The following is a 26289-nucleotide window of genomic DNA, read 5'->3' on the forward strand; positions in this document are numbered from 1 at the left end:
ACAGTCTGTTTGCACAACCATTATACTATCTACCCCCGCCCAGGTATGAGAGTTTTTTTGCAGAACCACTGTGCTGTCTTCCCAGCCACCCCCTCCCCCCATCTCTTAAATTCTGGGAGCCCACCACTCATGAAAGTCCCTTTGCCCCCGTGTGGCCCCGAGCGTGGAGCGTGCCCTACTCACTCAGCTAGCCCTGGCCCCAACCACACATCCTAGCTTTTCTTTTTCAAAGGAGTGGACAGCATCAACCACATGGCAAGCCTTATCGACTCTAGAAAGCAGAGGCTCCCCCATCGTGCCTAGGGCTGAGTCCTCCTCTGAGTCTAGACCTGCCCACGCCCTCCCTCCATGTTTAAAGTCAAGAGACAACATGGGGTGGAGAGTCCCAGTGGAGGAGCTCTCCAACCTCTGAATTCTGTACAGCTGCTTCTCTGTGGGGAAGCAATGGTCACCCTGGAATGCCAGGGGCCAATTCTGGGGGGAGGGAGGAAGTGCAGTGCGGGTATGTGGAATTCAGGAAGGGCTACTCCAGGGCACAGACTTATGAGGGACCAGGGGGAGCAGTTTGTGGGAGAGAGAAAAAGTCCCCGGTGCCGCTGGCAGGCTCAGAGGACCTTGGCTCTGTGGAAATGGCAGCTGATTCTCTAAGAGGGACAGCAGGGCTGCTGGCTGCTTCCTGCCTCCCGCTAAGAGGCCATGACCTGACCGCCAGTTCTCAAGCAGTTGTTTACTTGGCAATTGTTTTTGACCCAGTCCTGAGGCCCAAGGAGTCAGAAGGCACGATCTCAGCAATGGCTCCTGACTCTCTCAAAATGGCCTCATCAATGTCAACTTTTTCTTGGCCTTATTTGGGGGAGGTGAGTGGGAAGGTGGTAGAAACCCTCCCCACGGGTTTCTACCCCACGAGGTAGCACAGCGGGTTAAGCGCACGTGGCACAAAGTGCAAGGACCTGGTTGGATCCTGGTTGGAGCCCCCGGCTCCCCACCTGCAGAGGGGTCGCTTCACAGGCAGTAAAGCAGGTCTGCAGGTGTCTGTCTTTATCTCCCCCTCTCTGTCTTCCCCTCCTCTCTCCGTTTCTCTCTGTCCTGTCTAATGACACATCTGTAACAACAATAATAATAATAACAACAACAACAAAAAAGCAGCAAGGGCAACAAAAGGGGAAATAAATACAAAACAATTTTTTTTTAATTAAAAAAAAAAAACCCTCCCCACAACCTGTTTTTGTGCGCTGGCAGTGCCCACTGGGTGCCTCAGAATGCCAGCCCTGGCTTCTGTCTCCTTCCCTGCAAATGGGGTTAAAAATACCTCCGCCCTGACAAGGAGGCCAGTGAGTCAGCAGATTTCTCTAGATCAAAACAAGCTGTTCTGGGAAACAGCAGTAAACAGAAACCCTTGGCTCCAGACTGGCAGTGGAGCTGGGCCTGCCCCACCCGGGTTCCTGTCGGCTCAGCCCCGGGCAGCCCGCTCAGGGGCTCAGCTTGCGGGGAACAGGGGAACAGGACCCTTCTGACAGCATGGGATTTCAGGTCCTGGACCAACCCCAGTCCTCTCTCCAGGGCTCAGCTCGGATAAGGACCCAGAGCCCCCAGAAAAGGAAGTAACGGGGAGTGAGGAATGGCGGGCAGCATGTCAGGTTCACACCACCCGCAGGAAAGAGTATCTGTCACTAGAGGATGTTCCAAAACTTGCCCCTCTGGACCAGGGCTGTGACCTGCTGGGTCACCTCGGGCTCCTCACGGTCCCTTGGTGGGTGGAGTTCCCAGCTCCCATGAGGTACAGCAAGGAAGTGCAGAGTCACTCAGTGCTGGCACCCAGCCCTCCCTGCCCAGTTCTGGGCTCCCCATGCAGCCCTCCCCATGGCTGGCAGGTTCTCCGCCCAGCCCACCCCCACATCAGCTCCTGCTCTGCTCCTGCAGGCCTGGTGGCCTTTGCCAGCACCCCCTCCCCAGCCTAGGTCCCCGCAGAAAGGATCTGTCCTGCCCTCGGGGGGGGGGGGTCTCCGCCCCACACCCCCTACCCTGTCCCAGTACACAGTGGCCTCTTTTCGTGGCTGGCCACACAGCCAGGTTTGGGGAGGTCACTGCAGGGAAGGAGATGGGGACAAAGTGACTGAGGGAAGGTCACTCAGTGCCTCCCTCCTCCCCACACCACCAAGCCCAGTCTGTGGTCTGTCCCAAGGGGGTGGGGGGGAGAGCAGGGAGTCTGGGGGGTCGCTTCACAGGGAGTGTAGCAGGTCTGCAGGTGTCTGTCTTTCTCTCCCCCTCTCTGTCTTGCCCTCCTCTCTCCATTTCTCTCTGTCCTATCCAACAACGACGACATCAGTAACAACAACAATAATAACTACAACAACAACAATAAAAAAACAAGGGCAAAAAAAGGGAAAATAAATAAATAATATAAAAAATTAAATAAATTCTTAAAAAAAAGATTTATTCATGTATGGGGGGCGGGCGGTAGCATAGAGGGTTAAGGGCACATGGTGTGAAGTGCAAGGACCGGCTTCCCACCTACAGGGGGGGGGTCTCTTCACAAGTGCTGAAGCAGGTCTGCAGGTGTCTTTCTTTTTAAATATTTAAATATTTATTTATTTATTCCCTTTTTGCTGCCCTTGTTGTTTTATTGTTATAGTTATGATTATTGTTGTTATTGATGTCGTTGTTGTTGGATAGGACAGAGAGGAATGGAGAGAGGAGGGGAAGACAGAGAGGGGGAGAGAAAGACAGACACCTGCAGACCTGCTTCACCGCGTGTGAAGCGACTCCCCTGCAGGTGGGGAGCCGGGGGCTCGAACTGGGATCCTTATGCTGGTCCTGGGTCCTTGGTGCTTTGCGCCACCTGTACTAAATCCACTTTGCTACTGCCGAACTCCCTCTGTCTTTCTTTTAAAAAAATATTATTTATTTGTGTGAAAGAGAACCAGAGTGTCAGTCTGGTACATGTGCAACCAGGGATTGAACTCAGGCCCCCATGTTTGTAAGCCCAATACTTTAACTGCACCACTTCCTGGGTCCAGGTGTCTGTCTGTCTTTCTCTCCCCCTCTCTGTCTTTTCCCTCCTCTCTTGTTTTCGCTCTGTCCTATCCAACAATAAGAACAACAATAACAATAATAACAACATGGGCAACAAAAATGGAGGGAAAATGGCCTCCAAGAGTAGTGGATTCACAGTGCAGGCACTGAGCCCCAGCGATAACCCTGGAGGCAGAAAATAAAAGACTCATCGTGTGTTCATTTTCCCAGGGCACTGCCCAGCCCAGGCTGATGCTGGTGCTGGAGACTGAAGACTCATTTATTTTACTTTTATTTCTTTATTATTATTATACATTTTTATTGCTACCAGTTATTGCTGGGGCTTGGTGCCAGCACTACAAATGCACCACTTCCGGAAGCCTTTTTTTTTTTTTTTGGGGGGGGGAGAAACTGAGAGAAAGAGAAACACTTGCAGGACTGCTTCATCACCCAGGAAACATTCCCCCTGCAAGTGGGGAGCAGGGGCTCAAGCCCGGATCCTTGCACATGGGGATGTGTGTGCTCAGCCGTCTCTCTGGCCCCGTTGGTTATTGTTATAAACTGCTCAACGCAGCTCTGCACACGTTGGTGCCGGGGGTGTACGTGGGGCCTCTGGGGCCTCGGGTATGCAAGTCCTGTACTCTGACGCTGAGCGCCCTCCACACCCCCACCCCTGCTCTTGTTCTTCCCTCATGCAGATGGGCCAAAAAAGAGGGAGGAGAATCTAAGTCATGAGACTTTTTGCACAACTTGGCCCTAATCTGGGGGTGCTGGGGGCGCCTCTGAAGCCCTTTCCTGGCCCCTGGCCCCCGAGGCCCAGCTGGGGACCCCCATCCTCAGCCAGACCTCCAGGGGCACGTTCTACTGCCTATACCCTGCTCCCGGGTCTGCTGTGGCCCACAGGCCCCATGATGCCCCCCCCCAACACACACACTGAGTCTGCTTCCCCACTTCCTACTTCCTGAGCTGCTCCTTGGGGCCTGCCTCCCTGCTCCTAAGTGTCCCCCAGCCCCAGTACCCAGCCCCCAATAGAGAATGCCTGGACCCCACCCCACCCCGACATTCCAGCCACCCCCTTGGTCTGTGGCCAGACACAAGCCTCTCTCCAGCTCCCCACCCTCCGCAGGAATGGGGTGACAGGTCCGCATCTCCTCTCCTGTTCCCAGCACCCACTGCAGCTCCCACTGCGAGCCCCACGGCCACTCATGTCCCTGCCCCCTCAGGGGACTCTATGCCCAGCCTGCCCCAAGGACACAACAGAGTCACCCACCAGGTTCCAGGGCCCTGCCGGCAGCAACCCTGGCGCTGAGGTGGGCACAGTCACTCCCTTGCCAACACCGACGACAGAGGGCAGGGGACACACAGGCCAGGCAGAGTTGGGACTGTCTCCCTCTGGCAAGTGACATTGGTGACAAGTTGTTTAAAATAGCAGAAGGGCTCAGCCTGGGTGGGGGAGGCAGGTCCCAGCAGGGGGTGAGGGGCACCCATTCAGCACCTCCAGTTCCAGGCTGGTGGGTGCGGGTGACTCCTGCTCCCTGCGGAGAAAAGGGAGGGCTCCGCTGCCCCCTGCTGGCCGTGGCTGGAACAGCAGCCTGTGCGGTGTGGTCAGGCTGCCTGGCCTCCCCCCCCACTTCCCCTGCAGCCTGGAACCTTGCACCAGACTTGCTGAAAACCAGCCCTGCCACTCTCTGGGGGATGCTGGGGGCTGGGGGCTGGGAGAGACCAGGTGTCATGTGCCCTGAGGCCTGCACGTCTCAGCTCAGGCCTTCAGTGCCATCAGAGGCAAGGCCAGAGTTGGGCTTCTCTCTCCCCTGCCCTTCTCTTCCTTACCCTGCCCCCACACCCACCCTTTCCTGGAAGGTCCCCTCTTCCAGGAAGCCTACCTTGACCACTGTCCATCTTCCCCCTGTGGTCTGTTCCCCTTTGTGTTGGTGGCAGGTGTTCCCTGTGAGGGGTGACAAGTGTGTGCAAGGGAGTCGCTTCACAGGCAGTGAAGCAGGTCTGCAGGTGTCTTTCTCTCCCCCTCTCTCCATATCTCTGTCCTATCCAACAACGAACAACATCAACAATGGCAATAATAATAACCACAACGATGCTACAAGGGCAACAAAAGGGGGAAAAAATGGCCTCCAGGAGCGGTGGATTCATGGTGCAGGCACCGAGCCCAGCAATAACCCTGGAGGAAAAATAAAATAAAATAAATACACGTGAATAAATCTTAAAAAACTAATGAACTGCCCTGGGAGAGGGACAGTAGAGGAAGTGCTGGACTCTCAAGGCTGAAGTTTGAAGTTCAATCCTTCACATCGAGTGTGCTAGAGCAGGAAGTCCCCCCATCCCTTACTTATTTTGTAATTAATTAATTAATTTCCCTTGTTTTATTGTTGTTGTTAATGTCGTCGTTGTTGGATAGGACAGAGAGAAATGGAGAGAGATGGGGAAGACAGGGAGAAAGACAGACACCTGCAGACCTGCTTCACCGCCTGTGAAGCCACTTCCCTGCAGGTGGGGAGCCGGGACCTCGAACCGGGATCCTTATGCCGGTCCTTGCACTTCGCGCCACATGCGCTTAACCCGCTGCGCTATGCCTGACCCCACTCCACCCCTTATTATTATTAATAGATAAATCTTTTTAAAGTTGACAGGACAGAGAGAAATTGAGAGGGCAATGGGTGACAGAGAGGACACCCGCAGCCCTGCTTCAGCAGTCATGAAACTTCCCTCCCTGCAGGTGGGACCAGGGACTCGTACCCGGGTCCTTGCACATTGTAACATGCTCACTGGACTGGGTGCACCACCACCCAGCCCCTGAAATAAGCCTTTCAAACAAATAACCCAAGTTTTCTGGAAGTCTGGTTTTATTATGAGGAAGTCTCATAGTACAAAAGAGAAAGGTGTGACCCTGCTCTCCCAGGGAGGCCAGAGACACATTCAACCGCACGCAGGCCGGTGGGCACATCAGGCGGGAACTGAGTCCACGTCAACAGAGGTAAGAGAAAGGCAGAGAGCTGACACAGGGTGCCCAGAGTCCAGCAGGGCAGGGCAAGGCAGGCGTCCTCCAGCCCCCCCCCCCCCCGGGACCTTTTGAAAGGCCTGGGGGAGACCTAGGGCTCCTGCCAGAGGACAAAGCCCGTCGGCCCAAGCCAGTGGCTCCTTTGGCAGGAAGCCCCGGAACGCAGCCTCTGCAAGGCGACCCGGGCCTAGGACGCACCCCATCCAGCTGCTCAGGGGCTGGGCCCGTGGGAGCCAGGTGCGTCCCGGAAGGTCCCTGCGCTCACGGCTTCCGGCCCGGGCTGATGGGAAGACCGATAAGAAAGTCGAAGGCGGCAGGGCTGGAGCTTCTCCCAGCGGTGAGCGGCGACAGGCGGGGACAGCCACCTCCCGGGGGCCACAGTGACCCCCGAGGCAGGCAGAGCGAGCCAGGTCCTGCCTGGCACCTTGTGGCCCCTGTGGGCCCAGAGTGGCCTCGTCTCCCCTGCTCCTGTTTCAGTCCAGGGCCCACACCCGCCGCCCTGAGTGTGGGTGCCGTCACCCAGCCCAGGGCCGGGCCCAGAGGCTCTGCCTTCGGAACCGCTGCTGGGCTCCTGGCCAAGGGCGAGTCGGCAGCCGGCTCTGGAGTGTGGGGGGGCGGAGAGGGCTGCGCGGGGGCCGGGGAGAAGAATCGTCTTCTGCAGCCCTCCTGTGCCAGCGTCCTGGGGACGGTCTAGCCCTCAGCCCTGCTCCAGGCTGCCCGCGGGCTGCACCATGGCGTAGCTGCCCGGGCCCAGGGAGAGCTGCCGGCCGAAGAATGATGCCGTTCGCCTCGGCTTCACGCGCTTGATATGCTCGCCTGCGGGGAGGAAAAGGGAGGGAGGGAAGATGGCACTGGTACGGGCGCCCCCCCCATGCCACCCAGTCTGGGCCTTGGACCCACACCGACTCTACCTCGGGTGCGAGGCTGCGCACACAAATGTGGGCCTTTGCCCTGTGCCTGCGTGTGTGCGCGGTGGCCACGCCTGTATGCGTGTGCACACCTGTGGGTCCCGTGTGCACCCGTGTCCATACACACACCTGTGTGCCCGCAGGGGGGGGCTCACCTTCCTCCACGTAGTCGATGGTGGACAGGTGCTGCAGGCGGCTGCTCACCACGCTGCCCTGCCGTCGCAGCTGGGGGCGCGGAGCGGGGGGCGCGCAGGGGGCCTCGGGGGGCCCGGGCTCCGCGGCCTGGCCCAGCTCGATGCAGTACTCGATGAGGCCGCTCATGAGCTCGGCCTGCGGAGGACGGTGACATGAGCTGAGCGGAGAGGCGCCCCGCGTGGGGTCCGGCCTGTGGACGGGGTGCCGGTCTGGGGGGTGGGAAGGGCCTTCGAGGTGGAAGGCGCGCGCGGGGAGGCCCCTGAAGGGTCCGTGGGTGCCTGGCCGAGGACCCCAGTCCGCGGTCATGGTCAGGCCGGGCGGCCCTCTGCCACCTCCTACACCGAGCTGACGCTTGGCACTCGTGGGCGTGGGGGGCCCGGGCATCCTCGGGCAGAGAGCTGCTGGCGCTGCGTCTCACGGGGAACAGACGTCTACCAGGTGCCGGCGGGGCAGCAGGGACGAGGCGACAGAACAGCAGCCTCCTGCCCATGCCAGGCTGTCGCACGGCAAAGCAGCGCACCACCAGGCGAGCCACCTCGCCGCTGCCCCTCAGCCCTTCCTGTCTGTGGGCTGGGAACAAGCCCGGGATCGTATACGCACAATACACCTACTTAGGACCCAGCGTAAGGACCTCAGTTCGAGCCCCCGGCTCCCCACCTGCAGAGGAGTCGCTTCACAGGCGGTGAAGAAGGTCTGCAGGTGTCTGTCTTTCTCTCCCCCTCTCTGTCTTCCCCTCCTCTCTCCATTTCTCTCTGTCCTGTACAACAACAGGTGGCGCAAAGCGGAAGGGCCAGCATAAGGATCCTGGTTCGAGACCCTGGCTCCTCACCTCCAGGGGAGTCACTTCATACCTGGAAGGAGTGAGGGCAGGCCGTCTGCTCACACCTACTGGGACTGTCAGGGCCAGGGAGCACCACCTGGCCAGGTGCAAAGGCTGCTGGGATTGGGTCCAGCCATGGAGCAGGAGGACTAAAGCAATCACCCTCTCAGGGTCTTTCCTCTTTGCCTTCAATTTCAGCTGAAGACTGAGAGGTACTGGAGACAGTACCACAGTGCTGTTCACAGAGCTTCCCCTGGCGCTGTGCATGGCACCCCTGTGTGGTGTTGGGGACGCAAACCTGGGACCTCATATTCAAGAGTACAACACTAACCACTGCACCACCTCCCAGGCCCATTCAAACACACTGCGATACACCACAGCGAACTGTTACAAGATAGTGCTTGAAGGGAGTCGGGCTGTAGCGCAGCGGGTTAAGTACACGTGGCGCAAAGCACAAGGACCGGCGGCATAAGGATCCCGGTTCCAGCCCCCGGCTGCCCCCCTGCAGAGAAGTTGCTTCACAGGTGGTGAAGCAGGTCTGCAGGTGTCTGTCTTTCTCTCCCCCCTCTGTCTTCCCCTCCTCTCTCCATTTCTCTCTGTCCTAACAACGGCGACATCAATAACAACAGCAATAATAACTACAACAATAAAACAAGGGCAACAAAAAGGAATATTTTTTTAAAGATAGATTAAAAGGGAGTTGGGCGGTAGTGCAGTGGATTAAGCGCACGTAGCGCAAAGCACAAGGAGTGGCATAAGGATCCTGGTTTGAGCCTTCGGCTCCCCACCTGCAGGGGAGTCGCTTCACAGGCGGTGAAGCAGGTCTGCAGGTGTCTGTCTTTCTCTCCCCCCTCTGTCTTCCCCTCCTCTCTCCATTTCTCTCTGTACTATCCAACAACAACAACATCAACAATGACATCAATAACAACAACAATAACTACAACAAGGGCAAGAAAAGGGAATAAATATAAAAAAAGGCTTTAGAAAAAAAATAGATTAAAAAAGGGAGTTGGGAGGTAGCACAGCGGGTTAAGCACAGGTGGTGCAAAGCGCAAGGACCGGCGTAAGGATCCCGGTTCGAGTCCCCAGCTCCCCACCTGCAGGGGAGTCGCTTCACAGGCAGTGAAGTAGGTCTGCAGGTGTCTGTCTTTCTCTCCCTCTGTCTTCCCCTTCTCTCTCCATTTCTCTCTGTTCTATCCAACAACAAAGACATCATCAACAACAAAACAAGGGCAACAAAAGGGAATAAATATTTTTTTTAATAATCTTAAAAAAAAAAAAGAATAAAAAAGAAGATAGTGCCTGTGGCCCCGAAGGGGTGCAGTGGGTAAGCTGCTGCATAAAGTTTGAAGTCCTGCGTTCAAGCCCCAGCATCACATGCTCCAGAGCGGCGCCATGGTTCTCTCTAGAGTTAACCCATCAAACCGTACCACCCATGGCAACACCAGAAGACAGACAGACAGACTGAGGGTAACCCAAGTAAACCCCCACCACAGGGAGACGGGCTGACTTCTGGGGACAGCAAAGGGCATGGGGGCAGGCACAACTCTCAGGAACAAAATGTCCTGAGATTCCCGGAAGTCACCCTGTGAGGTCTTGGCAGTCCCCAGAGGGTGAAGACTGCGGTGCCAGACAGACGCCCCCCCCCCCCCCACACACACACAGTGGCTGAATTTCAGCACAGAGGCCAGCTCAGGGTGGCGGAGCAAGGGACCTCTACAAAGAACACCCAACTGAAAGGGACAAAGTCTCTGCCAGACGTCACACCTCGAGGGAAACATTAACACACTGGACTTCACAGTCAACACTTTCAGAAGAGAAAGCAGGAGAGACTCTTCGTGACCTCGGGTTAAGCAATCTTCCTTGGGGATGACAGACACAAACCATGGAAAAAAAACGGGCTGAGGAGGACTGTCAAAACACAGGCATCTGCACAGCACATAGCTGTCAAGCAGCTGGGATGCAGAGTATGAATCACTCCGGCTCAGTGGGGAAGCAAGTGGCCCGGGGACAAGGGACAGAGTGACAAAGAAGGAACGTGGGGGAGTCACACACACAGATGCAGACAGACACATGCCAAGTGCTGGTCCAGAACAGTCTGATGCTTCCAGTAGGAGTTGCCACGTGATCCCAGACCCACTGGGCACTGGGGCAATGCAGACACTCTCACGTGGACACCCGCACATACTCCCAGCCTCACGTGTGTAAGACTCTACGCCTCCCCAGCTGACTTGTTTTTCTCCAATGCTTTTTAAGTAATTAATTTCCCTGATTGTTGCCCTTGTTCTTGTTCTTTCTTTTTTTCTTTTCTTTTTTTTTTTTTTAAGATTTTATTTATTTATGAGAAAGACAGGAGAGGGAGAACCAGACATCACTCTGGCACATGTGCTGCCGGGGATCGAACTCAGGACCTCATGCTTAAGAGTCCAAAGCCTTATCATTGTGTTACCTCCCGGACCACCTTTTTCATTGTTGTAGTTATTGTTGTTGTTATGGATGTCATTGTTGTTGGATAGGACAGAGAAATAGAGAGAGGAGGGGAAGACAGAGAGGGGGAGAGAAAGATAGACACCAGCAGACCTGCTTTACCACCTGTGAAGCAACTCCCCTGCAGGTGGAGAGCCGGGGCTCGAACTGGGATCCTTATGCCGGTGCTTGCGCTATGCGCCATGTGCGCTTAACCCGCTGTGCTACCGCCCGATCACCCCCAGCTGACTTTTTAATACAGAGAGACAGATGGAGGCAAAGACAGACTGGAGCTTCCCACATGGGGCCATGGCTCTCCCGTGTGATGCTGGGGCTTGAGATCCGTGTCCTGTGCAGGGCAAAGCACAAGCCCAATGGTGGCCTCTCCCTCAGCCCGTTCACAGTCAGAGATGTTTCACTCATCCAAGTCCCAACTAGAAACAACCCTGACACCCCTACGAGGTCAAACAGCCCTTGGTTCCCCCACGGACATATTTTAGGACCCCCTGCAGAAAGTGACATCCAGGCAGAGGACCGCTGGAATGGGGTGGGGCAGGGCCAGGGGTGGGATCAGTGACAAAAGGAACAAGATGAGGAAAACCATGGCGGGTGGGGGAACACCAAGGACACACTGGCTGTGGGGCTGGAGCGTAAGCCAGGCCTGGAAGGTGCCCCCCCATGTTCAGCAGGGGCAATGCCAGTGAAGACCACAGGTCGGCCGGGGCAGGGGTGGGGGGCTCCAGCAGAGCCTGCCCTGTGTGGAGAGCAGGAAATCTGGGTGCCGTGGTATCTTTCACACTGTCTCTCTGTCTCTACCTAAACACGAGCAAATTAGTTCATCTAAACATGTTGGTCTGCTTCTAAGACCCCTTCTGTTCCATTGGTTTAATGCCCCCAACTTAATGCCCCCATTGGTTTAATGCTTAACACTGTATTCTATTTACATAACCACTGGTAACTAAGCACCGCCCTGCCTGCAGGGCATTGGTTTAATCCCCACTGGTTCACGATGTCTTTTTGCTCCGCCCCGTCTCCTTGTCACACCCTGATTTTCACCAATCTCTTTTCACTCCTCCCTCTCTACGTCACATCCTGTTTCCACCCTACTTGGCGAGTATATACATAAGGACAGGATTGTGATTAGAGATAACATAGCTTGGTTTAGATTGTGCTGCGTTCTACATGAATAAAGAGATACTGCGTACAGCTCAGCCATGAGTGCCTGGTCGTCTGTCTCCCGCCCGCATAATGGCACCTTGAACAGGGACTGGCAAAAACAGAGGTCAGCCTGGCACAAGCCATCCCGAGCTCCGTTCCCAGCTCTGAGTGTGCCGGCTGGTGAGCACAGACCACCTCCTGCTGCCCAAGCCCCCCGGGTCCCCTACCTCCTGCCCTGCCCACCAGCCCCCTCCCTGGGGAGCCCCCCACCTGCTTGGAGTAGATCTTGAGAAGCTTGTTGACTGGCGTGCCCTCATGGTCCCCATCAAATTCCAGCCACAGGACAGACTCCTCCTCGTCGGGGGATGTGTGGTCCCAGGACAGCTCCTGGAAACGCAGGCCCAGCAGCACGTGCTGGCCAGGGATGGGGTGTGAGTGGCGGTGCCAGCCCAGGTCGGGATGTGAGTGGGCAGTGCCGGCTAGTGGACAGGGAGTTCAGCCTGGCAGGTCAACGCAGACTACAACATCCAAGTCCTGGCCACCGCAGACCGAGGGACACAGGAGACACACACACGCATCACCCGACACCCCCCCACAGCCCAGGGTACCTTCTCCCTGCTGTCAATGACGTGGACGCCTTCCAGGCTGATGGCCACGGACACCGGCTTCCGCCCGCCACGGTGCAGCAGTCCCTGCGCCGGCTTGTCAACCTCGCCGTGGAAGAAGGCGCACCTAAGGGGGAGGGACAGGTCAGCGCAGGGACACGGGCCTGGGCTGGGTTCAGCTAGCAGCAATTGCTCCGGCAGGTCCATCAGAGCGTCTGCGAGGAGCTGGGGGTGGCATGGAATGGGCAGGCACTGTGGCATCCCACCCACATACCAGGGGTCACCCAACTCCAGACCCAGGACCCCAGATGCCCCCAATATGCCTCAGGGGCAGGGCAGGGCAGGGCTGGGGTGGGCGCTCACCCGTAGAAGGGCAGCTCGTGGCACTTGCGGAGGTAAGCGCGGTGGTGGGTGCTCACGGTGGGCTCCTGCTCGCCGCTCGCCTCGGGCACCCGGCGGTAGGCGTCCAGCAGCCCCTGTTCCCCCGCCCCGGCCTTGGCCCCGCGGCCCCGCAGGGCAGCCAGGAACCCGTGGCCCCGCCTACAGAAGTGTGTGGGGAGGAAGGAGTCCAGCTTCTCCCTGCCAGGAAGTAAGAGGGCACAGGGCTGAGGGCCGGAGGGGCTCAAGGATGGGGCTGCCCTAGGGAGCCCCACAGCTCGACCACCCCGGTATGTCTGGGACTCCAGCTCAGAGCCCGTCACTGAGTGGGGACTGTAATGGGGTCGGTCCCAGACTGTCCCCAAAAGAACACACCCTGGAGGTCAGGGAGGCGCTGAGTGAGTGGAGCCCAGGACATGCAAGCTTCAGGCTGCGGCGCACTGACGCATGCCTGCACAGCGCCCTCTCCCGGTGAAACAAACTCGTTCGATGGCACGCTGCTGTGTTAGGTGCAAGACCCTGGCTCCAGCCTGGGTCCACGTCAAAGGAAGCTTCAGTGGTCTCTCTCTACCTACCACTCTATCTTTAAGAAAATGAAATTAGCAGTCCGGGAGGCAGTGCAGTGGCTAAGGCACTAGACTCTCAAGCATGAGGTCTTGAGTTTAATCCCCGGCAGCACATGTACCAGAGTGAATTCTGCTTTTCTCTCTCTCGCCTCCTATCTTTCTCATAAATAAATTAGTAAATAAATAAATATAAGGTCATAATAGTACTATAAAAAATAAAATGAAATAAAACAGATTTCTTAAAAAGAGGAAAAACAGGGGGTCAGGCAGTAGTGCAGTGGGTTAAGTGCACAAGGCACCAAGCACAAGGACTGGCATAAGGATCTTGGTTCGAGCCCCTGGCTCCCCACCTGCGGGGGGGGGGGGGCAGTAAGCAGGTGTCTTTCCCATCTCTGTCTTCCCCATCTCTCTCCATTTCTCTCTATCTTATCTAACAACGACATCAATAACAACAACAATAATAATCACTACAACAACGATAAAACAAGGGTAACAAAAAAGGAAAAAAGAAATCTCCAGGAGCAGTGGATTTGTGGTGCAGGCACTGAGCCCCAGCAATAACCCTGAAGCCAAAGGAAAAAAAAAAAAAAGCCAAGACCAGGGCCTGCGACACAGCACCATGGATTTGCAGGTGACATTCATGCCTGAGACGCCAAGGTCCCAGGTTCAATCCCTAGCACCATAAGCCTGAACTGAGCAGCGCTCCGGTTTAAAATAAATAACAAGGGATCAGAGGAAGGTCTCACTGGGGAGGGCCCGCGCCTTGCCACATGGGACCCCGATTCTAGTGCCAACACCACATGGGAGTGGGGAATTTCCCTGGCACCACGGGCAGCTCCCTCTGAGTGAAAACTCAGCCTGGGAGCAGGGAAAGTGCGTGTGAAAGCAGCCCCAGCTTGTGGGAGAAGCAGTTTCACGACAGAGCGAACCCGGCCCCAGCAGCCGAGCTCCCACGCGGTCAGCGGTGCGCCCAGGAGGTGGGTGAGGTGAGGAGGTGAGGAGCTGGCCGGCCTCTGCCAGGCGCCGCCCTGGGCCTCTCCCTCCCCCAGAAAGGTCCAAGAGCAGACAGACAGCTGGTGCAGCCTGGGCTCCCTCAGACATCCGGCGGTCCTCACGCCGAGCGCCCCAGGGCCCCGCCTGTGAGGCAGAGTGTCCCGTGCAGGGTGCCCGCCGCCCGGGCCTCACCTCAGGGTGCCGGCGGTCGTCTGGCCGGGCCGGTAGGGTCCGAGCTGCAGGCGGCAGACCAGGGCGCCCAGGGCCTCGCAGTCCTCGAGGTCACAGGGGTAGCGGGCGGCCAGCACGTTGCCCTTGGCCTCCTCGTAGAGCAGCCGCAGAACCTCCTCGTCCTGGATCTGTGGGTGGCGAGGGGCGGTCAGCGGGCCGGGCGCCAGCGCCGGGTTTCTGCCGGTGCCACCGGGCCCCGCCACTCACCTGGAGCTCCCGTCGCCTCGGGAAAAACACGTTCCTTCGGAACTGGAGGGAGGGCTCGTCTGGGGGGAGAGGGGGGTCACCGCCCACCCCGACCCCAGCCCCTTCCTTCCACGACAGAAAGCCGCCGGGCTCTGCTCCCCCCTTCGCCCGCAGGGTTGGCACCGTGTCCGGGCGGGCAGCGCTCACCCACGGCCACGTCGTCGTCCGGGGCGTCGGTGAAGCGCAGCAGCAGCTCCGGCCACTGGCGGCCCAGCTTGTAGGGCTGGTGCTTGGGCTTCAGCTGCACCTCTGCGAGGGGGCGGGGTCACGCGGGCAGAAGCTCCCAGAAGCGCCCCGATGCCCGTGCCCGTGGGAATGCGCCCTGCAGTGACCCCGCTCCCACTTCCAGGGACGGCGGGCGAGGGGCTCAGGCCTCCCTACTGGGAGGTGGAGACGGACAGGCAGAAGGATCCGCTCTGCTCCAGGGGCTGGGATAAGGCCCAAAGCCTCCTGCCAACCCTCAGAACCTTTCTCGGCTGGTCTGTGCCTCTCCGGGCCTTCGCCCCCAGGCTCCTCTGGGCTCTGCACCCCTCCCCCAGACCCCCCGGGTCTCACACCTCGGGGCCCCAGGCTGAGTGGCCGTGCGAGGGGGAACTCAAGCCCAGAGAAGGGCAGTGGCTGTGGAGGCCACCAGAGCCCCGGCTGACCCAGGCCAGGGTCTCCGGGGCCCCCTGAGGACGCTGCAGATCCCCTCCCCCGAACCCCAACCCCCAGGCAGGGACACTCGTGGCCCCTCTGTACCCTCACTCTGACCTGCCAGCAGGGGGCACTCTGACAGGCTTGTGGGATGAGAGGGACCTGATTAGCCGGACCCCCCAGGACACACAGAGGCGGCGGCTGCTCCCAGGGGTGCAGCGTTACCCCATTTTCCTACCTATGGCCCAGTGCCAAACTCTGAGCCTGAAGAGCCCGGGGTCCCCTGATCACAACGGAGCCACACTAACTCAAGGTCCCACCTGGGGACTGTCGCCAGAGGGAATGGTGGTCCCTGAAGCCTGACCAAGCAGGGTGACCCTGCCATCAGACTTCCTACTTGCAGGGGGGCTCCACTGGTACCCCTTCACTGCCTCACTGTCTGGGACTGGTGAGCCCCGGGTTCTCAGGTCCCAAGTGGAAGAAGTCGAGTGGCCTTTCAGCTTCCTGGACCGCAGCCTGGGAACCAAGTGGGTGCTGACTGAGTGCAGGGGCGGCGCCCCAGAGTACCCGGGCCACACAGGCGGTGCATTCATGCCCCTGTGTGGGGCAATCCGGAGTGACTGCAGGCAGGAGTGTGCGGGCGGGGGCGGGGGCGGGGGTCAGGGCTGGGGCCAGCCTGAAGTGCAGACGGGACAGCTGGGGGTTGGCCAGAGAACGAGCATCAACAGGAAGAGGGTGGGCAGGCGAGGCAGCGGCTGGGCAGGAAGTTGGAGGGGAGGGGAAGGCTGGGGGCCTCGCTCCAGGGCGCTGAGGAGGGCCAGGCGGAGAGGGCTGGAGACCTCCCCGGGGAAGCGCCCCGACCGATGCCCCCGCCGCAAGCAGCCACCCGCCCGCCCGCCCCAGGCCTCACCCAGCAGCGGGGACACCAGCCAGAGCGCGAAGGCCTCCAGCGCGATGTCGGGGAGCTGCAGGGCCTCCCGGACGGCGCGGTGCAGCTCGTGGGCGCTGAGCGAGGCCAGGTTCTCCACGGCCAGGGGCACCGCCGCGTCGTCCGCCAGGTACACCAGCACATCTGCCGCTGAAGAGGACGGGGAGGGGGTCGGCCGTGCCCACCGCCCGGCCTGGGGGCGCCCCTCAACTACAGCGTTACTGCCCAGCGTTACTGCTGTGAAAACTGCCAACGACACCCCGAAACCCAGACTACAGTCCAGGGATCCTGCAAAAGCCGCACATCGGGGCTGGACAGGCAGCAGAATGGTTCTGCGGAAGGACTGTCCTTCCTGAGGCTCTGAGCTCCCAGGTTCAGTCCCCAGCACCACCGTCAGCCAGAGCAGCGCAGGGCTCGGGTGTCTGCCTGTCTGTCTCTCTCTCTCACTAAAACAGGAACAGGGAGCCGGGCGGTGGCACAGTGGGTTAAGCGCAGGTGGCGCAAAGCGCGAGGACCGGCGTAAGGATCCCGGTTCGAGCCCCCGGCTCCCCACCTGCAGGGGAGTCGCTTCACAGGCGGTGAAGCAGGTCTGCAGGTGTCTGTCTTTCTCTCCCCCTCTCTGTCTTCCCCTCCTCCCTCCATTCCTCTCTGTCCTGTCCAACAACGACGGCAACGACAATAAAAAAACAAGGGCGTAAAACAAAAGGGGCTAAATAAATAAATAAATAAATAAATATTTTTAAAAAACCAAAACAGGGACGGAGAGCACTCAAGGCTGCACCGCGTCCCAGGCTGAGCTTCCTGGCTCTCCAGGGCTCCAGACCCAACAGCAGGACAGCAGCGGACACACTTCAACAGGCGGGGAAGCGCAGACCCCGCAGCCGTGGGCAGAGCAGCTGTCAGTCACACTAGAACCCCCACCCCGGACCCCGGGAACCCAGAAGACCCCCCCAGCCCAGGGCGGGATGAAGCTGGACAGGCCGGGAGGGCACCCCTGGCCCCACGGATGCCCCGAGTGACCCAGCTTTCCAGGGGCTGCGGGGCTGGAACAAAGGGGGGAGTGCGTCTGCGGGGCTACTCGGCACAACTATGACCTTGTACCTCTCCCGCACACTATGACCATGTATCTCTCCCGTACACTATGACCTTGTACCTCTCCCGCACACTATGACCATGTATCTCTCCCGTACACTATGACCTTGTATCTCTCCCGTACACTATGACCTTGTATCTCTCCCGCACACTATGACCATGTATCTCTCCCGCACACTATGACCATGTATCTCTCCCGTACACTATGACCTTGTATCTCTCCCGTACACTATGACCTTGTATCTCTCCCGCACACTATGACCATGTATCTCTCCCGCACACTATGACCGTGTACCTCTCCCGCACACTATGACCTTGTATCTCTCCCGCACACTATGACCTTGTATCTCTCCCGCACACTGTGACCATGTATTTCTCCCGCACACTATGACCGTCATCTCTCCCGCACACTATGACCTTGTATCTCTCCCGCACACTATGACCGTCATCTCTCCCGCACGCTGTGACCTTGTATCTCTCCCGCACACTGTGACCTTGTATCTCTCCCGCACGCTGTGACCTTGTATCTCTCCCGCACACTATGACCTTGTATCTCTCCCGCACGCTGTGACCTTGTATCTCTCCCGCACACTATGACCATGTATCTCTCCCGTACACTATGACCTTGTATCTCTCCCGCACACTATGACCATGTATCTCTCCCGTACACTATGACCTTGTATCTCTCCCGTACACTATGACCTTGTATCTCTCCCGCACACTATGACCATGTATCTCTCCCGCACACTATGACCGTGTACCTCTCCCGCACACTATGACCTTGTACCTCTCCCGCACACTATGACCGTGTACCTCTCCCGCACACTATGACCTTGTACCTCTCCCGCACACTATGACCATGTATCTCTCCCGTACACTATGACCTTGTATCTCTCCCGCACACTATGACCATGTATCTCTCCCGCACACTATGACCGTGTACCTCTCCCGCACACTATGACCTTGTATCTCTCCCGCACACTATGACCTTGTATCTCTCCCGCACACTGTGACCATGTATTTCTCCCGCACACTATGACCGTCATCTCTCCCGCACACTATGACCTTGTATCTCTCCCGCACACTATGACCGTCATCTCTCCCGCACGCTGTGACCTTGTATCTCTCCCGCACACTGTGACCTTGTATCTCTCCCGCACGCTGTGACCTTGTATCTCTCCCGCACACTATGACCTTGTATCTCTCCCGCACGCTGTGACCTTGTATCTCTCCCGCACGCTGTGACCTTGTATCTCTCCCGCACGCTGTGACCTTGTATCTCTCCCGCACACTATGACCTTGTATCTCTCCCGCACGCTGTGACCTTGTATCTCTCCCGCACGCTGTGACCTTGTATCTCTCCCGCACACTATGACCTTGTATCTCTCCCGCACGCTGTGACCTTGTATCTCTCCCGCACACTATGACAGTGAGGGCGGCCGCACACGCCAGAGCTGAGACACGGGTGCCCCCCTCTCCCTCAGCGGAGGTGAACGAGTCCCGAGTAAAGAGACACCAGCACCGGGCACCGTGGTACTGCGAACAGGCTGCCCCGCCTGACGCTCGGAGGTCCCGGGTTCGAGGCCCAGCAGCAGCTCCATCAGGGCTGGACGCGCCCGCTCCCATCACAGTCAGTGAAGCAAAGCGCATCGCTACGGAGAAGGAAGCAGGTGCACGCGCCGCGGCTAAGCGCAGGGACCGGCCTAAGGGTCCGGGTTCGAGCCCCGGCCCCCCACCTGCAGGGGAGTCGCTTCCCAGGCGGTGAGGCAGGTCTGCAGGTGTCTGTCTGTCTCTCCCCCTCTCTGTCTAACCCTCCTCTCTCCATTTCTCTCTGTCCTGCCCAACAACGACGGCATCAATAACAACAACAATAAAAAGAAAAGGGCAACAAAAGGGAAAATAGAAAAGCTTTAAAAAGCAAGTCCACGCGAGCAGAAGGAAGAAGGAGGGGCAGCCAGCAGCCTGGGGACGGCGTCAGCCCGCGGCTGACAGAAAAGACGGTCTCTCAGGCGGCGGCGGCGGCGGCGGGGAGGGGCTCTGAGGGGAGGGCGGCAGGGAACGCACCTCGGGCGCCCACAGACGACACGCTGCTCCGGCGGGAGCGCTCGGCCGGGCCAGGCTGCGCGGCGGGGCCCTCGGGCCCGTCCATCTGCGGAGGGAGAGAAGCGCGTCGCGGGGGCAGGGGGTCCCCCGCGGGTCCCTCAGCGCTCCCTGAGGAGGGAGGGGCGACCCGGCCGGGGGCCCGGGCGCGGCGGCCTCACCGCTCAGGGAGCCCGCGCGCGCCGCTTTGGCGCAGCCTCGTGCCCAGGGTCCAACTCTGGCCGCGACCCTCGGTTCCGACCCGGTCAGCCACCGGCCAAGCTCTTCAGCGGCCGTCCGGTCCCCGGCTGCGATGCGGAAGTGGGGGTGGAGGAAGCGCGCCTCGCAGGCCACGCCTCCAGGCCCGATAGAGCCAATCAGAGCTCGAGGATCGGGCGCATGCGCCCTTCCCGGAGCACACGCCCCGCCCTTCGCTGCCTTGGGATTCCTGCCCCCCGCGCGGAGACCCGACGCCTAGGTGCCAGGTGCCCTGCGCATGCGCGAACTCAGCCTCTCTAGCAGAGGTAGACAGCAGCATGGTCATGCAGTCTGTCTGTCTCTCTTGAGGTTCCAAAATCCGAGGTTCAATCCCCCACGTCACCATAAGCCAGAGGTGATCAGTGCGCTCGTTAAAAAACGATTGGTGGTCCGGGAGGTGGCTCAGTGGATAAAGCATCCGACTCTAGAGCATGAAGTTCTGAGTTCAATCCCCGGCAGCACATGTACCAGAATCAGATGTCTGGCTCTTTCACTCTCTTCCTATGTTTCTCATTAATAAATAAAATATTTAAAAAATAAATAAATAAAATATAAATTATATTAAAAAATTAATTGGGCGGAGGGTAGATAGCATAATGCTTATGCAAACAGACTCTCATGCCTGAGGCTCCAAAGTCTCGGGTTCAATCCCCCGCACCACCATAAGCCAGAGCTAAATAGTGCTCTGGTTAAAAAATAATTAATTAATTAATTAATTAATTAATTAAACAAAAGAACCCCAAGCTGTAGACCAGACACAATCCCCAGCTCAGCTGGGCAGACCCAGACCAGAAAGAAGAAGGCCTTCCCCAGCTGGGAGGAGGTGCTGGGCCTAGGAAGGCAGGTGTGTAACCACCCGGGCCCGAGGGCACATGGTGGGCAGGTCCTGGCAATGCAGGCATGGCTGAGAAAAACAGGTGGGAGGCGCCTCCCAGAGACAAAGGGAGAGAAGCAGGGGGTGGGGCACGGCCGGCTGGAGGGTGCCCACAGACACTGGTCTCTGCAGGGCCTTGCACTTATTCTTTCAACAGAAATGTATTGAGGAGGCATCAAAAGAGCTCACTGGGGTAGTCTTGCAATATGTGTGGCCCAGGTTCGAGCCTGACCCCCACTACTTTGAAGGAAGCTTTGAGTGCTGTAGTCTCTTTCACTCTCTCTCTCTGCTTTCTCTGTCTCTGTTTTAAATACAATATAAGTAATATACAAATGTGTTGAGTGGGGGGTTGGGCGGTAGCCCAGCAGGTTAAGCGCACTTGGAGCAAAGCACAAGGAGTGGTGTAAGGATCCCGGTTCGAGCCCCCGGCTCCCCACCTGCAGGGGAGTCGCTTCACAGGCGGTGAAGCAGGTCTGCAGGTGTCTGCCTTTCTCTCCCCCTCTCTGTCTTCCCCTCCTCTTTCCATTTCTCTCTGTCCTAACCAACAACAATGACATCAATAACAATAATAGCTACAACAACAATGAAAAACAACAAGGGCAACAAAAGGGAAAATTAATAATTAAAAAAACACAAAAAGAAGCACAATAAAACTGTGTTGAGTGGTCTGGAAGTGACACAGCAGTGGAGCCGTGGGCTGACAGGCACAAGGTCCCCACGTTCTGTCCCTTGTACTGTATGTGCCAGAGTGGTGTCTGGCCTCTCTCACTCTCTCCTGAAATTAGTAGAATATGTATGTGTGGGGTGGGGGTATGTCGGCTCCCAGGTCAGGAGATTAATGGTGAGAAAGCCAAACTTCAAATCTGGGACAGAGCAGGACAAGAGAGGTTTCTGTCCATCACCCAGAATTATTACTAAAGTGCCAATGCCTTGGTCCTTACTTAGGACATAACCTGTGAGGAGTCCTTCCGCTGTCTTCCTGAGCGGCTATGGGAGATAGAACTGTACGACAGCAACAGCCGTCATCACAGCGTCTCCTCACCCTTACCTGGAGAAGGGAAAAGCACCAGCTGCTTGACTTGTTGTAATTTCAGCTAAAGGCTTATGAGGACAGGGAAAGCAAGAGGAGTCAGCCTCAGCCTCCCAAGTAGCCGGGCATGGTGGTGTGCTCCTGTAGTCCCAGCTATAAACCTGGAGGCAAAACAATAGTTTAAAGAGTATAAAAAGAGGGAGTCGGGCTGTAGCACAGCAGGTTAAGCGCAGGTGGCGCAAAGCACAAGGACCGACATAAGGATCCCGGTTTGAACCCCGGCTCCCCACCTGCAGGGGAGTCGCTTCACAGGCGGTGAAGCAGGTCTGCAGGTGTCTGTCTTTCTCTCTCCCTCTCTGTCTAACCCTCCTCTCTCCATTTCTCTCTGTCCTATCCAATAATAATGACATCAATAACAACGATGACAACAACAATAATAACTACAACAATAAAACAACAAGGGCAACAAAAGGGAATAAATAAATAAAAATAAAATATTAAAAAAAAATAAAAAAAAAAAAAGAGTATAAAAAGAATATATATGTGTGGATTTTTTTTTTTTTGCCTCCAGGGTTATTGCCCGGGCTTGGTGCCTGCACCACAAATCCATTGCTCCTAGAGACCATATTTTCCCCTTTTGTTGCCCTTGTTGTTTTATCATTATTGTGGTTATTATTGTTGTTCTTGTTGTCTTTGGATAGGACAGAGAAATCAAGAGAGGAGGAGAGAAAGACAGACACCTGCAGACCTGCGTCACCGCCTGTGAAGTGACTCCCCTGCAGGTGGGGAGCCGGCGGCTCTAACCGGGATCCTTAAGCAGGTCCTTGAGCTTCGCGACACATGGGCTTAACCCGCTGCGCTACCGCCTGACTCCCCAGACGTATTTTTAATGGGGTGAGGGGCGACTGCAGTGCTGGTTCATTACCAGGTAGGGTGTGTGCCTTACCACGCACTTGGCCTTAGTTTGAATCCTGTCACCATGGGAGGTGACAGGGAGGCCTCATGGCACTGGAGAAAGTTCTGATGTGTCTCCTTTGCTGCTCTGTGTGACTGAAAAGGCATGGGGTGGGGGGTTGTTGGCGCACCTGGTTAATCGCACATGTTACAGTGCGCAAGGACCCGGGTTCCAGCCCCTGGTCCCCACCTGCAGAAGGAAACCTTTGCAAGCGGTGAAGCAGGGCTGCGGGTGTCTCTGTCTCTGTCTCTGTCTTTCTCTCCTTTCCCCTCTCATTTCTGGCTGTCTCTAGCCAATAAAAATAATATCAAAAAAATAAACTGCAAGGGGGTCGGGCAGTAGCGCAACAGGTTAAGTGCACATGGCACAAAGTGCAAGAACCACGTAAGGATCCAATTTGAGCCCCCGGCTCCCCATCTGCAGGGGGTCGCTTCACAAGCTTTGAAGCAGGTCTGCAGGTGTCTGTCTTTCTCTCTCCCTCTCTGTCTCCTCTCCTCTTTTGATTTCTCTCTGTCCTATTCAACAACAGCAATAACAACAATAATAACGACAACAACATAGGTAACAACAAGGGCAATAAAATGGGAAAAATGGCCTCCAGGAGCAGTGGGTTTGTAGTCCAGGCACTGAGCCCCTGGAGGCAAAATAACCCTGGAGGCAAAATAATAATAATAATAATAATAAATAAGTCGTAAAAAGCATCTCACGGAGTGGCAAAATCAAGAATGCACAGAACAAGAAACAAGCAAACAAAAGGGAAACTGTAGTGAGTTCTAAGCCTTTGAGATGACTCACAAGCAGACACCCAAAAAGGAGAGCTTGCCCAGACAGACAAGGCATAGTTGTGTGTCAGAGGTGATGGGCACAGAGGATGGAGGAAGGCAGGACCACCAACCCACTCCACCCCACGCTACCCCCACAGGGACCCTAGGCCACGGCAGAGGGCAACAGGAGTGGTCAGGTGTGCCTGCTGCACTGTGGTGACATCTGAGCTCAGGCAGCCATGGCCAAAGGAAGAGGGAACAGGCGGGGCAGCCAGGAGGCAGGAGGCCGACTGGTAAAGCTTATGTGTTACTATGCTCAGGGATCGGGGTTCAAGCCCCCAGCCTCCACCTGCAGAGGGGAGCTTCCCAAGTGGTAAAGTGTTTCTGCCTCTGCCCCGGCCTGCGGGGTTATCGACGGAAACCTAGGGGAGGGGGCGAGAGAATGGAGGGGACGAGAGACACGAAGAACGAGAGCCTGACAGGAAGTCTGATCAAGCTCTGAAAATTTTATTTTGCAGCCGCATTTTAAGCACACACCATGAGGAAGTTCTGCTAAGGGAGTGGGGGGAGGGAGGCGGGTGAGCAACTTTCCAAACAGCTGGATGGTGATCGCAGTTGCAGTGATCGGAATGTCCGCTCACCGGTTGTGTGAGAGGCTGAGCTAAGGGTTGGCTTCCAGTAGGCCTCAGTCTCCTTCTCTAGATCCTCTTCTCTCGTGATTTATTTCTGTCACTATCTCAATAAATAAAATTTATTTTTTAAAAAAGGGGGTAGGGAGTCAGGCAGTAGCGCAGTGGGTTAAGTGCACGTGGTATAAAGCGCAAGGACCGGCATAAGGGTCCCAGTTCGAGCCCCCGGCTCCCCACCTGCAGGGGAGTCACTTCACAGGCGGTGAAGCAGGTCTGCAGGTGTCTGTCTTTCTCTCCCCCTCTCTGTCTTCCCCTCCTCTCTCCATTTCTCTCTGTCCTGTCCAACAACGATGACATCAATAACAACAATAAGAACTACAACAACAATCAAAAACTAGAGCAACTAAAGAGAAAATAATTAAATAAAATATTTTAAAGGTGTTTTTTTTTTAAGGGGGTTGGATAGCTTAATGGTTATGCAAAGAGACTCTCATGTCTGAGGTTCCAAAGTCTCAGGTTCAGTGGTCCAGGAGGTGGTGCAGTAGATAAGGCATTGGACTTTTAAGCATGAGGTCCTAAGTTCAATCCCCAGCAGCACATGTACCAGAGTGATGTCTAGTTATTTCTCTCTCTCCTGTCTTTCTCATGACTAAATAAATGAATTCTTTAAAATCAAAACAAAAGAAGAAAAAAGTCTCAGGTTCAATCTCCCACACCACCATATGTTAGAGCTGAGCTAGTGCTCTGGTTAAAAAAAAGAGAAAGAGAGCGATTAAGGAGGGAAAAAAAAAAAGTATGGGGCCAGGCAGCAGCACACAATGTTAAGTGCCCATAGCATGAAGCACAGAAATCCTGCTTCAAGCCCCGGCTCCCCACCTGCAGGGGGGTCGCTTCATGGTCGGTGAAGCAGGTCTGCATGTGTCTATGTTTCCCCCCCCCCCTTTATGTCCCCCTCCTCTCTTACTTTCTCTTTGTCCTATCCAATATATGGGAAAAATAGGGCAGAGGGAAGATAGCATAATGGTTATGCAAAAAGACAAATGGCCGCCAGGAGCAGTGGATTCGTAATGCTGGCACTGAGCCCCCCAGCAATAACCATGGAGACAAAAAAAAAAATAATAAAGTGGCAGGTGGCAGGTGGCAGGTGGCCGGAGGGCTGTGAGGGAAGCTGTGCAGGTGTGGAGCAGAGCTGAGGGAGGGCACCAGAGGGAGGCCTGTCTGGAGCAGGATGATAAGTGTCTTTGGGCCCAAGCCCAGCTTGGAGCAGCGGGGGGTTACTAGAGTCAGACTTAATTTATTTATGCCTTGATGCAGCACAGGGAATCAACCGAGAACCCTCCATGCTCCCACTTTCTTCTTTTTTTTTTTTTTAAATAATATTATTTATTTGGATAGAAACAGAAATTGAGAGGAAGGAGAGACAGAGAGGAATAGAGACAGACAGACACCTACAGCCCTGCTTCATCACTCCCAAAGCTTCCTCCCAGCAAGTGGGGACTGGGGGCTCAAACCTGGGTCCTTGCGCATTGTAACATGTGCACTCAACCAGGTGCGCCACTACCTGGGCCCCCTGGCCCAACATTCTATCATTTACTATTTATTTGCTCTGAGTGAAAGAAGAGAGGAGGGAGACCCCGAAAGACCACGCCACCACCCACAGAGCTTCCCCCAGCACCCATGATGCTCCCAGATGGCGCTGGGGCTCCTCCCCCAGGGCCTTGCTCAGGCCCCTGGTCTCTCCCTCAACCTCCTTCTGAGAGTCCAGAGCACTGCTCCACCTTTGACGATGCTCTGTCTGGGTGTCCCTGTTTTTCTTTTTCCTTTCTTCCTTCCTTCCTTTCTATTTTCCAATTCAGCGCCAGAGGTTGGGAGTCAAACCCAGGGCCTCACACAGGTCAAGGCACTTGCTGTGCCTCTGAGCCTCTCTAGGCCCTTGGCATCTTTTTTGTGTGTTGGGAGGTGGGGTGGGGATCTGTTTTGAAGGTGAAGGGACACAGTTTGAGACAAGAGGTGCCTCCTGGGGGGACCCTGCTCCCTGACCCCTGACCCCCACCACCCTGGGCCGCGCTGTGGGCTGGCACCCCCCTTTGCAGGCTCCAGCGACCCTTGGAGATAGTAAGAGGCGGTGGGGGGGGAGGCCGCTGTTGCTGGGGAGCCAGGAGTCAGTCACCCCACTGCGGCGCTCTTTGCGGGGGCTGCCCCCTGGTGGCCAGACTCTTTCCCTGCAGCCCCGCTGCCAGGAGCCTGCGGGCAGGCCTGGGTCAGTCCCCCCCCCCCCCCAGGCTCCTGGACCCTCGCTGACCACGTGGCCCCAAGGAAGGGGTCAGGCCTGAGGGGGACCCGGCTCTCGGCCTACTGCGGTGCGGCTGGGGGTGGTGAGGATGGTGAGGCCCAGGTCCCCCATACACACACCTTCCCTGGGCCTCGGGGCCACCCAGGAGGGCTGGCTCCCC

General features: G+C 56.8%; 1 protein-coding gene across 3 annotated transcripts; it reads right to left on the reverse strand.

Moving 5' to 3' along the window:
• Positions 1–5852: 5852 nt before the first annotated feature.
• Positions 5853–19646, reverse strand: FRMD8 (FERM domain containing 8). 3 transcript variants are annotated; one of them, XM_060176082.1, is made up of 11 exons: positions 19509–19646; positions 19312–19396; positions 16138–16305; positions 14739–14840; positions 14553–14611; positions 14307–14473; positions 12541–12756; positions 12181–12304; positions 11843–11986; positions 7089–7263; positions 5853–6841 (listed from the first exon to the last, which is right to left on the reverse strand). In XM_060176082.1, the coding sequence occupies exons 2-11, from the start codon at positions 19394–19396 to the stop codon at positions 6723–6725; spliced, it is 1359 nt and encodes a 452-aa protein (XP_060032065.1). In that variant the 5' UTR covers positions 19509–19646; the 3' UTR covers positions 5853–6722. The 3 variants fall into 3 exon arrangements, with proteins under 3 accessions (XP_060032065.1, XP_060032067.1, XP_060032066.1); XM_060176084.1 differs by lacking the exons at positions 5853–6841; positions 7089–7263 and adding an exon at positions 7281–7559; XM_060176083.1 differs by lacking the exons at positions 5853–6841; positions 7089–7263 and adding an exon at positions 11434–11681.
• Between the last annotated feature and the right edge of the window lie 6643 nt (positions 19647–26289).

Source organism: Erinaceus europaeus, chromosome 17 (genome assembly GCF_950295315.1).
Source record: "Erinaceus europaeus chromosome 17, mEriEur2.1, whole genome shotgun sequence".
Classification (NCBI taxonomy): domain Eukaryota; kingdom Metazoa; phylum Chordata; class Mammalia; order Eulipotyphla; family Erinaceidae; genus Erinaceus; species Erinaceus europaeus.

What these genes read in the sequence shown, in the direction of transcription:
- FRMD8 (XM_060176082.1), bottom strand. Translation starts at nt 19,396, where the DNA reads ATGGACGGGCCCGAGGGCCCCGCCGCGCAGCCTGGCCCGGCCGAGCGC. An exon ending in CGAGGCGACGGGAGCTCCAG is followed by an intron (nt 14,474 to 14,552) that starts GTGAGTGGCGGG and finishes CGCCACCCACAG; the next exon opens with ATCCAGGACGAGGAGGTTCT. An exon ending in TCAAGATCTACTCCAAGCAG is followed by an intron (nt 7,264 to 11,842) that starts GTGGGGGGCTCC and finishes CGTCCTCCGCAG; the next exon opens with GCCGAGCTCATGAGCGGCCT.